We start from the raw sequence: 12,189 nt of genomic DNA on the forward strand, positions 1-12,189 counted from the left end.
ACCACGATATTTCAGATGACAACCACTGACACACCTTCAGCAGAGTTTTTCACTGGAGTTTGTTGGTCCTCATCGCTGACTTCCTACCCAAAATTGGCGCCGTAGCGCACGCTCATAGGTTTCGCTGCAGGACCGCCCTCTGCCGACTTCAGGGCCCTCTGACGATTATATCTCCGGCCAGTAGCCGCATGCGCAACAATGCTATCGCAAGCATACCCTCTGTCGAAGTGCGGGTCTGCCGAAATGATAAAGTTAGCTGTCGCTGGACGTGTCATTTGGTGTAAAAATTAGTCCCAAACCTTATCGAGTTGAAAGCCACTACTACGCTCATAAAATCTTTCGCCACACGTATTTCCGCAGATTTTTCAATACTGAATCCCAGAAGGATCTCGTTGTGACCAAAGTTTTTACGGCAGAAAAATTTATAGAATTTGTTATGGAGATATATTCTTCGTGGCCTCATTGCTGATTCCAAGCTGTTGTGGTTACCACATCTAAGAGGTTTGGAAGGTGATACACATCCTTCAAGACTTTTATTGGCCTGAGTCATAAGGTACTGGCCTTTTTGCCGGTGATCATTCGCAATATGTGTAGGAAACTCTCTATTTGTGACGAGCTGTTAACGGCAGCCCACGAGAGTGCTGTGCCTTTATTAGAAAATATATTATTTCTCAAGTTTACATCCCTTTTTGAACACAACCTAATCTTACAGGGATGAAAGAGCTGTCGTTACAAAGGTTCTTGAAGCGGCTTCTGACATTCCATACTGATTTTGCGGTGAAACGTAAATACGTGCTGCAAAAGGTTAACATGAAAGAGACATTTAACTATCATAGGCAAAAGTGCAATACGGATATCCAGCTTCATACCTATATTTTGCGAAGTTAACTTCTTAATCACTTGTAAGAGACTCCCTTTCCATATTATCATATTACAAATTTGTTTTAAAGTATTTATTAACTGGATAGTTTGAATACAGCACTGTTATAGGTAAAAACCGTGACCATTGCGGTGGTCCATTAACCCTGACCGTCGCACAAGTTGATTTTTCTAAACGAATATACTTTCCGAAACGACGAACATATCTGTCCCTGTCGTCTTCAGTTGTGATTTACCTATTGCTGCTGCGACCTAATGTGCTTACTGTAAATGAAATTTGTTCAGACTTCTGTGATTGGAGATGTATATACAAGGGTGTATCATTATTTCATATCGTTTGGTTAATTTTTAAGGTGTCTTCCCTTCATTCCAATAACTATTCTTATCCCAGCGACTATACGTTTTCCAAATAGTGTCATTATTTAAAACCTTAAAAGCGCGGAAGTGTCGCGCGGCCACCTGGTTACACAATACAACTGATCCTCTGAAAGGTGTGTAGCCAACTCTGTATTTGTCACAGCAGTTGATAACGGCAATCCGCGAACGTACTGAGCCATTATTACAAAATATATTATATTAAAATGTATTGATCGTAATGGAAATAATGTGGAGAATCTTTTGCAAATTGTGTTTTTTAATTTATTTTTGGCAACCCAGTTACCCCATATTCATAACGCTTCAGTCTGTAGGACCACTACACTCACTCGAATGCTGTGCAGTAGTACTGCTCTGTTGTAATTCGACTTGTAATTACGAAGATTTGAGGAATGTGATTGGTGGACAGTACAACTGATAGATGGAAGACGCAGTAGTAAGACAGTTCACTCCCTGGACGTATTAGGAAATAGACCAGGTGCAAGCCTACAGCGGGATAATGTCGTGCTTGGCTCGTCTCGGATTCGTAAAAGGCACCTGTTGACTAGACGAGTAGCTGGCTGTACCCTTGCTGTATTCGCTTCTTTAAAAAACAAGGGCAAAGAAAACCAAGAACAGGATAAGGAAATTCCTCCAAGGCTTTATACACGGTGTTACAAGAAGGTACGGCCAAACTTTCAGGAAACATTCCTCACACACAAAGAAAGAAAATATGTTATGTGGACATGTGTCCGGAAACGCTTACTTTCCATGTTAGAGCTCATTTTATTACTTCTCTTCAAATCACATTAATCATGGAATGGAAACACACAGCAACAGAACGTTCCAGCGCGACTTCAAACACTTTGTTACAGGAAATGTTCAAAATGTCCTCCGTTAGCGAGAATACATGCATCCACCCTCCGTCGCATGGAATCCCTGATGCGCTGATGCAGCCCTGGAGAATGACGTATTGTATCACAGCCGTCCACAATACGAGCACGTGGAGTCTCTACATTTGGTACCGGGGTTGCGTAGACAAGAGCTTTCATATGTCCCCATAAATGAAAGTCAAGAGGGTTGAGGTCAGGAGAGCGTGGAGGCCATAGAATTGGTCCGCCTCTACCAATCCATCGGTCACCGAATCTGTTGTTGAGAAGCGTACGAACACTTGGACTGAAATGTGCAGGAGCTCCATCGTGAGTGAACCACATGTTGTGTCGTACTTGTAAAGGCACATGTTCTAGCAGCACAGGTAGAGTATCGCGTATGAAATCATGGCGGTGAATCGAGGAAGTTCAGTACATACTGACGAAACTAAAATGAGCTCTAACATGGAAATTAAGCGTTTCCGGACACATGTTCACATAACATCTTTTCTTTATTTGTGTGTGAGGAATGTTTCCTGAAAGTTTGGCCGTACCTTTTTGTAACACCCTGTATATTTCATCTATCTTGACATACAACGCTTGAAAAAGGACAGAAATGCGACAACTGTGGGGAATGGTTGAACGAGACAATGCTGATTATTTTGAAAACGGGGACCGATGGAGCTTTAATCGCCCGTGAAGATAAAAATGTTGGAACATAAAGTTTCAGACGTAAGACATCTCCTATGATGCAATGAGTGTCACGTCGGAAGTCTATCCTGAACACACTGTAACAACAACAACGCTGTACTATTGTACATATAATAATTTTTTCTTCTGATTTTTGATAAATTAGTGTAATCGATGTTCTGATTTCATTTCTTTTTTGTTTCATGCCATTATGTTAGGGAAACTGTAAACAACTTTCGATGTGAATATTAATGTTTATGTCAAATTTCAAGCAATATTATAACGAAATCGAAATGTAAGAAATGTTGAAACTGTTGTAAGATGATAAAGTTGTAATTGTGCGTCTGGTCCATACGTAGGCAATGTATTAGGATATGTAGGATGCAAAACCTCGGGTGAATACCCTGTCTGTAGGGGAGCGGTAAAAGGTGGATGGCAGGCGAGCGCGGGAAAATGCACACGGGCGCTGCACGGCATAATGGGCTCAGCAGTAGTAGTCGGAGATGGGCATTGGTCTGAGCAACACGTTCTGGATCGAGGAGGCTCTCCTGGAAAACGTGATTTCGTTGAGCCTCGGATGTGCCGTTTCCGACGCCTATACAGGATGGCAATATTCCATAGCCACTAAACGGAAAAGTATTGCGACGCTAAGAAGAAGTAAAGTGCCGATACATCAAGAGCCATAGCTGTGATTGTATGTGTGCCCTGTGCCTCGCCATCTCGCCGCCCGCCAACCGCCACATCGATACAAACAGGCTGAAACTTTTAGTACTGTATTCGTGTGGACCAGTGTTACTTTTGTTCCATACTATTCAATAATAACTTAAATTTTACCAGAACTGTCCATTTAATCATCCTCACAACTAACCTAGACAGGGTCCTTTCCACATGTTGTGCAATCCGAGTGTCCCGAGATGAAGATTTAAAGTTTATATGATTAATAATTACCTGCAGACCTAGCTAAGTTAGAATGATGTTTAAAGAACTTTGTTGTTAATGAATCTATAGGTAAATAACAAAGGTCTGACAAAGCTGGAAGATAATTTTGAAATTGGTTTAGTAATGAAGTTTAATTATTTTGAGGCAGATATAATGATATTTAAATGAGCAGGAAATAAGATAAAAAGAGTAGTAACTCATATATTGGAAATTTTGAGCACTTAATGATTTCAATAATCAAAATTTTCAATACAGTGATCATAACAGTTTAAGGCCCCCCCCCTTCTTTCTTATTCATTTGAATTCTGAAGTGTGCTGAACTGATTTGACCAGCAAAGTTAAAGTCAATATAAAACCAAAATTTAGCAGTGTTTTACCTTTATCAAAATTGACATCGTGTGTGTTTCGAAAGTGCTATTTCTAGGGTAACCTATGCCCGATTTCAATCAGATCAATGGACAGTACGAAGTTTTGTAGTAAACATTATAGTGTAATGTTATGTATTTATGGTTTATCCATATTAGTACGGAAAGTGAAATTATCAGTTCAGTAGATTTTCTGGTTCTAAAATTTACCATATTATGCAGTGTTATTACGTGTTGTTTTGCATGCACGTACATAAACTTGTACAGGGAAGAAACTCAGTTAATGCCTAATTAGGCTGGCGACCGTTTTATTAACAAATTGGTAGCATCTTCTGTGTTGTTTCTTGTCCGTCCTAATGTGTAGTTGCACTTCGGAATTGTTTGACGTATCATTGTTATTACTGAGTGGGTGTAAGTCTGATTTGCCTCCATTCAGGTACACGCGTTCAATATCTATACCAAAAATCCTTTCTTATAAGGTGAAGCCGGTTAACTTACCATAGTACAGGCTTTAATGAGTATCGTGTGCAGTAGCGCAGAGTGTTACAACACACACACACACACACACACACACACACACACACACACACACACAGACGCACACACACACAGGAGAGAGGGAGAGAGATAGAGAGAGAGAGAGAGAAAAGGATAGATTGGTAGGGGTGGAGGTGGGTGGGGGGTGATCTAGTGATGCTTGACAGCAGAGTGGGGGCAGACACTTTCCATGTTGCCAAGCATTACAAAGTGTTGGTGCGGACGACAATGAATAATGCTGCGTCTCCATGGAAGTGTCACCAGACCGCAGCATGGAACAGATGAGTTGTTATCACCGCCCACCGGTTCTCGAGGCAAAGCGTATGTAGAGAGAGAGAGACTAAACGTCAGAGCCGCCTACTGACTGAAGTGGCGCGCGCTGCGACAGCTTGGACTCGCAGCCTCGCTCGCCGCGATACTCACTGGCGCTGGGCTGTATGGTGAAGTCGCCGGCGTCCTTCTTGATGAGGTTGGCCTTCACTCCCGTGTAGTACACGCTGGACGCCGTCAGCACTGCGCGCACCCGCCGCTGGACGCTCGCGTGGTTCTGCGGGCGACAACACAGCTCTGCACAGTTTCTCGTCAACTACAAACTGAGAACGTGACCTTTAAATTCACCTGATTACAATACTAAACCACAATGGACGAAAGATAGCCCACAAGAGACTAAACTCAGTCAAACTACTACCTGGATGAACATGACGAGTAATTACCAACAGTTTGAACGTCTTCAAATCTTAACACCCATCACACCGCCACCTTCGAAAATTTTGTACCTATTCCCGTTCCTCCTGTACCTTACTGCTCCACGAAAATCTTTGAACACCACGCTTGCTGCCGGGCTTGAGGCATCTGTTTACTATCGTAAACCAACTGATGAAGCTACTACATCTCCTCAAACAACTGGAGGAGGTTCTTCAGCCCTACATCACCTGTAAAAAAATGACTGTAACCTCTTGCTGGCGCGCTTCTGTCATCTCTCCCCACCTCCATGGTATCTCCACACACAAACACACGCACGCATTAAATGGTCCATTATAAGGTAATTTCAACTCCCCCCCGACCATGAAATCATCCATGAAATCTAACAGGCCTCTCAACTGAAGCCTATTCTACGTTGCAAATTAAAACTCCAGACCACCGGCTCCCAACAACAGCAACCCTACCAACCTGTACCATCTACCCATCTCTTGAACATTATCACTGCCGGCCGATGTGGCCGCGCGGTTCTAGGCGCTTCAGTCTGGAACCGCGTGACCGCTACGGTCGCAGCTTCGAATCCTTCCTCGGGCATGGATGTGTGTGATGTCCTTAGGTTAGATAGCTTTAAGTAGTTCTAAGTTCTAGGGAACTGATGACCTCAGATGTTAAGCCCCATAGTGCTAAGAACCATTTGAACCATTTTTTGAACATTGTCACTATACATCTCACATACATTTTTCATGTCAATCCCTCCATACCAAATATACAATAAAATCCGTTATATATAATAACATAAGCCTACACAGCCATCGCACTCACGAGGTGCAAAATCTCATATGTTACTAACGTCGTAGCAAGCTCAAGGTCAACGTTTTTATTTTAATGACATTATTTTAATGATTTTTGTCAAAGGTTGAAGATCCTCAAGACTGCGACTGAGGAAATGTAAAGAACAGAGAGACATATGTCCATACTATACAGGGTGGTCCATTGTTCGTGAACGGGCCAAATATCTCAAGAAACAAGCGTCAAACGAAAAAACTACAAAGAACGAAACTTGTCTAGCTCGAAGGGGGAAACCAGATGGCGGTATGGTTGGCCCGCTCGATGACGCTGCCGTAGGTCAAACGGATATCAGCTGGTTTTTTTTTAAATAGGAACCCCCATTTTTTATTACATATTCGTGTAGTACGTAAAGAAATATGAATGTTTTAGTTGGACCACTTTTTTCGCTTTGTGATAGATGACGCTGTAATAGTCACAAACATATGGCTCACAATTTTATAGCAACAGGTAGGTTTTTAAATTAAAATACAGAACGTAGGTACGTTGGTCATTTTATTTCGGTTGTTCCAATGTGATACATGTACCTTTGTGAACTTATCATTTCTGAGAACGCATGCTGTTACAGCGTGATTAATTGTAAATACCACATTAATGCAATAAATGCTCATAATGATGTCCGTCAACCTCAATGCATTTGGCCATACGTGTAACGACATTCCTCTCAACAGCGAGTAGTTCGTCTCCCGTAATGTTCGCACATGCATTGACAATGCGCTGACGCACGTTGTCAGGCGTTGTCGGTGGATCACGATGGCAAATATCCTTCAACTTTCCCCACAGAAAGAAATCCGGGGACGTCAGATTCGGTGAACGTGCTGGCCATGGTATGGTGCTTCGACGACCAATCCACCTGTCATGAAATATGCTATTCAATACCGCTCAACCGCACGCGAGCTATGTGCCGGACATCCATCGTGTTGGAAGTACATCGCCTTTCTGTAATGCAGTGAAACATCTTGTAGTAACATCGGTAGAACATTACGTAGCAAATCAGCATACATTGATCCATTTAGATTACCATCGATAAGGGGTCTAATTACCCTTCCTCCCATAATGCCGCATCATATGTTAACCCACCAAGGTCGCTGATGTTCCACTTGTCGCAGCCATCGTGGATTTTGCGTTGCCGAATAGTGCACATTATGCCGGTTTACGTTACGGCTGTTGGTGAATGACGCTTCATCGCTAAATAGAACGCGTGCAAAAAATCTCTCATCGTCCCGTAATTTCTTTTGTGCCCAGTGGCAGAACTGTACACGACGTTCAAAGTAGTTGCCTAATACCTGGTGCATAGAAATATGTTACGGGTGCAATCGATGTTGATGTAGCATTCTCAACACCGACGTTTTTGAGATTCCCGATTCTCGTGCAATTTGTCTGCTACTGATGTCCGTATTAGCCGCGACAGCAGCTTAAACACCTACTTGGGGATCACCATTTGTTGCAGGTCGTGGTTGACGTTTCACGTGTGGCTGAACACTTCCTGTTTCCTTAAATAACGTAACTATCTGGCGAACGGTCCGGACACTTGGATGATGTCGTCCAGGATACCGAGCAGCATACATAGCACACGCCCGTTGGGCATTTTGATCATAACAGCCATACATCAACACGATATCGACGTTTTCCGCACTTGGTAAACGGTCCATTTTAACACGGGTAATGTATCACGAAGAAAATACCGTCCGCACTGGCGGAAAGTTACATGATACCACGTACTTACACGTTTGCGACTATTACAGCGTCACCTACCACAAAGCGAAAAAAGTGGTCCGACTAAAACATTCATATTTCTTTACGTACTACACGAATATGTAATAAAAAATGGGGGTTCCTATTTAAAAAAACGCAGTTGATATCCGTTTGACCTATGGCAGCGCCAACTAGCGGGCCAACCATAGCCCCATCTGGTTTCCTCCTTCAATCTAGATGAGTTTCGTTCTTTGCAGTTTTTTCGTTTGACGCTTATTTCGTGAGATATTTGGCTCGGTCACTATCAATGGACCACCCTGTATGTAATATTGTCACATAGAGGAAGGTGTAAGTAGATGAATGACTAGCACTAACTTCACTTAACGAAGGTTTATGCAGCACTTGCACATACAAGAGCGCTGAGCGAACTGCCTCCGGCCAGAACACATAAAACTGCATATGCGGCTGCAGAACATTCCAGTACAATTATTCTTGCCATTTGTGGATACTGCTAGAATGTACTCGAACCGAATATATAAATTAAAATTTTTCAGTTCAGGTGAATTTTTGTTTGTTTTTCATTTTGTTCGATATAGTTCGTTGAGTTTGGTTTGGGCAGACGTGACAAGACAACCCTTCAAGTTGATCGTTGATGCCTTGACTCAGTTTTTTTATTACAGAGAGCACACAGCCCTCTGACCGAACACCCTCAGCTACCGTGCCGGCGTTTTGAACTCACGACCCTCCGTGTAACAACCTAGTATGATAACCACTACACTACGGTGACTGCGTTACTCGGCTTCTTCTGCGACAATATGTATGCCACTTGCGGACTTCGGACTAGACATCCTTTTTAGGGCTCTGTAATTTTCTCTGCAGCACCACAGCAATGACCTTCTTCTTCCACGGTCTGATCATAACGGCGTGTATATATATATATATATATATATATATATATATATATATATATATATATATATATATATATATATACTGCGAACGAATATAAACAAGACAAACAACGCTACTGCCGATATTCGCACTACTGTGCAACATTTTCAGTGCTATACAGATACACAGCTAATTTGGACAAGGAACCAAACGAAATTTTTAAATACAATAACTATGTAACGAGCCTCGGGATACCTTCGGTCTCTGATACCAATATACTCAGAAGGTATCCGTGGACAACCTCGGAAAGTCTGTCGGTGGAGTTCTTCTTCATCCTGTGTAAGAATATAATAAAATCTCTACTAAATGCGGTACACAGCAGGCACTAAAGAACTTTTAGAGGCAGCTGGTGGACTCTTCGGAAATAAATGTGATTATTCCGCAGTAGGAAATTTCAATCAGCACGGACAGATGTAGATTACAACATTGAGTTTATTTTTTCGACAGCAATATGAAAACTATTTTTATTAGAGGGGCTGATTTACATGAGTTTGTGTAGTGTTAGGTTGGCGGCGACATGTTTCTTTTTGAAACATCGTAGCAAATTAAAACTGTGTATCGAACCGGGATTCGAACTCAGGAACTTGCCCTCCTTGGGCAACACTCTACATCTACATCTACATGGATACTCGGGGCAAATCACACTTAAGTGCCTGGCAGAGTGTTCATCGAGCCACCTTCACAGTAGTTCTCTATTATTCGAATCTCTAACAGCGCCCGGAAAAAACGAACACCTATATCTTTCAGTGCCAGCTCTGATTTCCTTTATTTTATTGCGATGATGGTTCCTCCCTACGTAGGTCGACGTCAACAAAATATTTTCGAATTCGGAGGAGAAAAATTTTGATTGAAATTTCGTGAGAGGATTCCATCGCAAAGAAAAATGCCTTTGTTTTATTGTTGTCCATCCCAAATCCTGTGTCATGTCCGTGACACTCTCTCCCCTATTTCGCCATAATACAAAACGTGCTGCTGTTCTTTGAACTTCCTCGATGTACTCAGTTGGTAAGGATCTGACACAGCACAGCAGTACTCCAAAAGAGGACGGACAAGCGCGCTGTAGGTAGTCTCTTTAATAAATCTCTAAGTGCTCCGCCAATAATACACGATTTTGGTTTGGCTTCCCACAACATTTTCTATGTGTTCTTTCCAATTTAAATTGTTCGTAATTGTAATTCCTAGGTATTTAGTTATCAGGAGAAAGAAAACTGGCGTTCTACGGATCGGAGCGTGGAATGTCAGATCCCTTAATCGGGCAGGCAGGTTAGAAAATTTAAAAAGGGAAATGGATAGGTTGAAGTTAGATATAGTGGGAATTAGTGAAGTTCGGTGGCAGGAGGAACAAGACTTCTGGTCAGGTGACTACAGGGTTATAAACACAAAATCAAATAGGGGTAATGCAGGAGTAGGTTTAATAATGAATAGGAAAATAGGAATGCGGGTAAGCTACTACAAACAGCATAGTGAACGCATTATTGTGGCCAAGATAGATACGAAGCCCACACCTACTACAGTAGTACAAGTTTATATGCCAACTAGCTCTGCAGATGACGAAGAAATTGAAGAAATGTATGATGAAATAAAAGAAATTATTCAGATTGTGAAGGGAGACGAAAATTTTATAGTCATGGGTGACTGGAATTCGAGTGTAGGAAATGGGAGAGAAGGAAACATAATAGGTGAATATGGATTGGGAGACAGAAATGAAAGAGGAAGCCGCCTGGTTGAATTTTGCACAGAGCACAACATAATCATAACTAACACTTGGTTTAAGAATCATGAAAGAAGGTTGTATACATGGAAGAACCCTGGAGATACTAAAAGGTATCAGACAGATTATATAATGGTAAGACAGAGATTTAGGAACCAGGTTTTAAATTGTAAGACATTTCCAGGGGCAGATGTGGACTCTGACCACAATCTACTGGTTATGACCTGTAGATTAAAACTGAAGAAACTGCAAAAAGGTGGGAATTTAAGGAGATGGGACCTGGATAAACTAAAAGAACCGGAGGTTGTACAGAGATTCAGGGAGAGCATAAGGGAGCAATTGACAGGAATGGGGGAAATAAATACAGTAGAAGAAGAATGGGTAGCTTTGAGGGATGAAGTAGTGAAGGCAGCAGAGGATCAAGTAGGTAAAAAGACGAGGGCTAACAGAAATCCTTGGGTAACAGAAGAAATATTGAATTTAATTGATGAAAGGAGAAAATATAAAAATGCAGTAAATGAAGCAGGCAAAAAGGAATACAAACGTCTCAAAAATGAGATCGACAGGAAGTGCAAAATGGCTAAGCAGGGATAGCTAGAGGACAAATGTAAGGATGTAGAGGCCTATCTCACTAGGGGTAAGATAGATACCGCCTACAGGAAAATTAAAGAGACCTTTGGAGATAAGAGAACCACTTGTATGAATATCAAGAGCTCAGATGGAAACCCAGTTCTAAGCAAAGAAGGGAAAGCAGAAAGGTGGAAGGAGTATATAGAGTGTCTATACAAGGGCGATGTACTTGAGGACAATATTATGGAAATGGAAGAGGATGTAGATGATGATGAAATGGGAGATATGATACTGCGTGAAGAGTTTGACAGAGCACTGAAAGACCTGAGTCGAAACAAGGCCCCCGGAGTAGACAATACTCCATTGGAACTACTGACGGCCGTGGGAGAGCCAGTCCTGACAAAACTCTACCATCTGGTGAGCAAGATGTATGAAACAGGCGAAATACCCTCAGACTTCAAGAAGAATATAATAATTCCAATCCCAAAGAAAGCAGGTGTTGACAGATGTGAAAATTACCGAACTATCAGCTTAATAAGTCACAGCTGCAAAATACTAACACGAATTCTTTACAGACGAATGGAAAAACTGGTAGAGGCCAACCCCGGGGAAGATCAGTTTGGATTCCGTAGAAACACTGGAACACGTGAGGCAATACTGACCTTACGACTTATCTTAGAAGAAAGATTAAGGAAAGGCAAACCTACGTTTCTAGCATTTGTAGACTTAGAGAAAGCTTTTGACAATGTTGACTAGAATACTCTCTTTCAAATTCTAAAGGTGACAGGGGTAAAATACAGGGAGCGAAAGGCTATTTACAATTTGTACAGAAACCAGATGGCAGTTATAAGAGTCGAGGGACATGAAAGGGAAGCAGTGGTTGGGAAGGGAGTAAGACAGGGTTGTAGCCTCTCCCCGATGTTGTTTAATCTGTATATTGAGCAAGCAGTAAAGGAAACAAAAGAAAAATTCGGAGTAGGTATTAAAATTCATGGAGAAGAAATAAAAACTTTGAGGTTCGCCGATGACATTGTAATTCTGTCAGAGACAGCAAAGGACTTGGAAGAGCAGTTGAATGGAATGG

The 12,189-nt window shown here is 41.9% G+C and overlaps 1 protein-coding gene across 1 annotated transcript in view; it reads right to left on the reverse strand.

Moving 5' to 3' along the window:
- Positions 1-12,189, reverse strand: part of LOC124804732 (hemocyte protein-glutamine gamma-glutamyltransferase-like) — a 383,610-nt gene that overhangs the window by 68,790 nt on the left and 302,631 nt on the right. Inside the window, exon 11 of the mRNA XM_047265026.1 lies at positions 5,057-5,180. Within this exon, the coding sequence (XP_047120982.1) occupies positions 5,057-5,180 (124 nt within the window). The remainder of the gene's footprint in view (positions 1-5,056; positions 5,181-12,189) is intronic.

This window comes from Schistocerca piceifrons, chromosome 7 (assembly GCF_021461385.2).
Source record: "Schistocerca piceifrons isolate TAMUIC-IGC-003096 chromosome 7, iqSchPice1.1, whole genome shotgun sequence".
NCBI lineage: Eukaryota > Metazoa > Arthropoda > Insecta > Orthoptera > Acrididae > Schistocerca > Schistocerca piceifrons.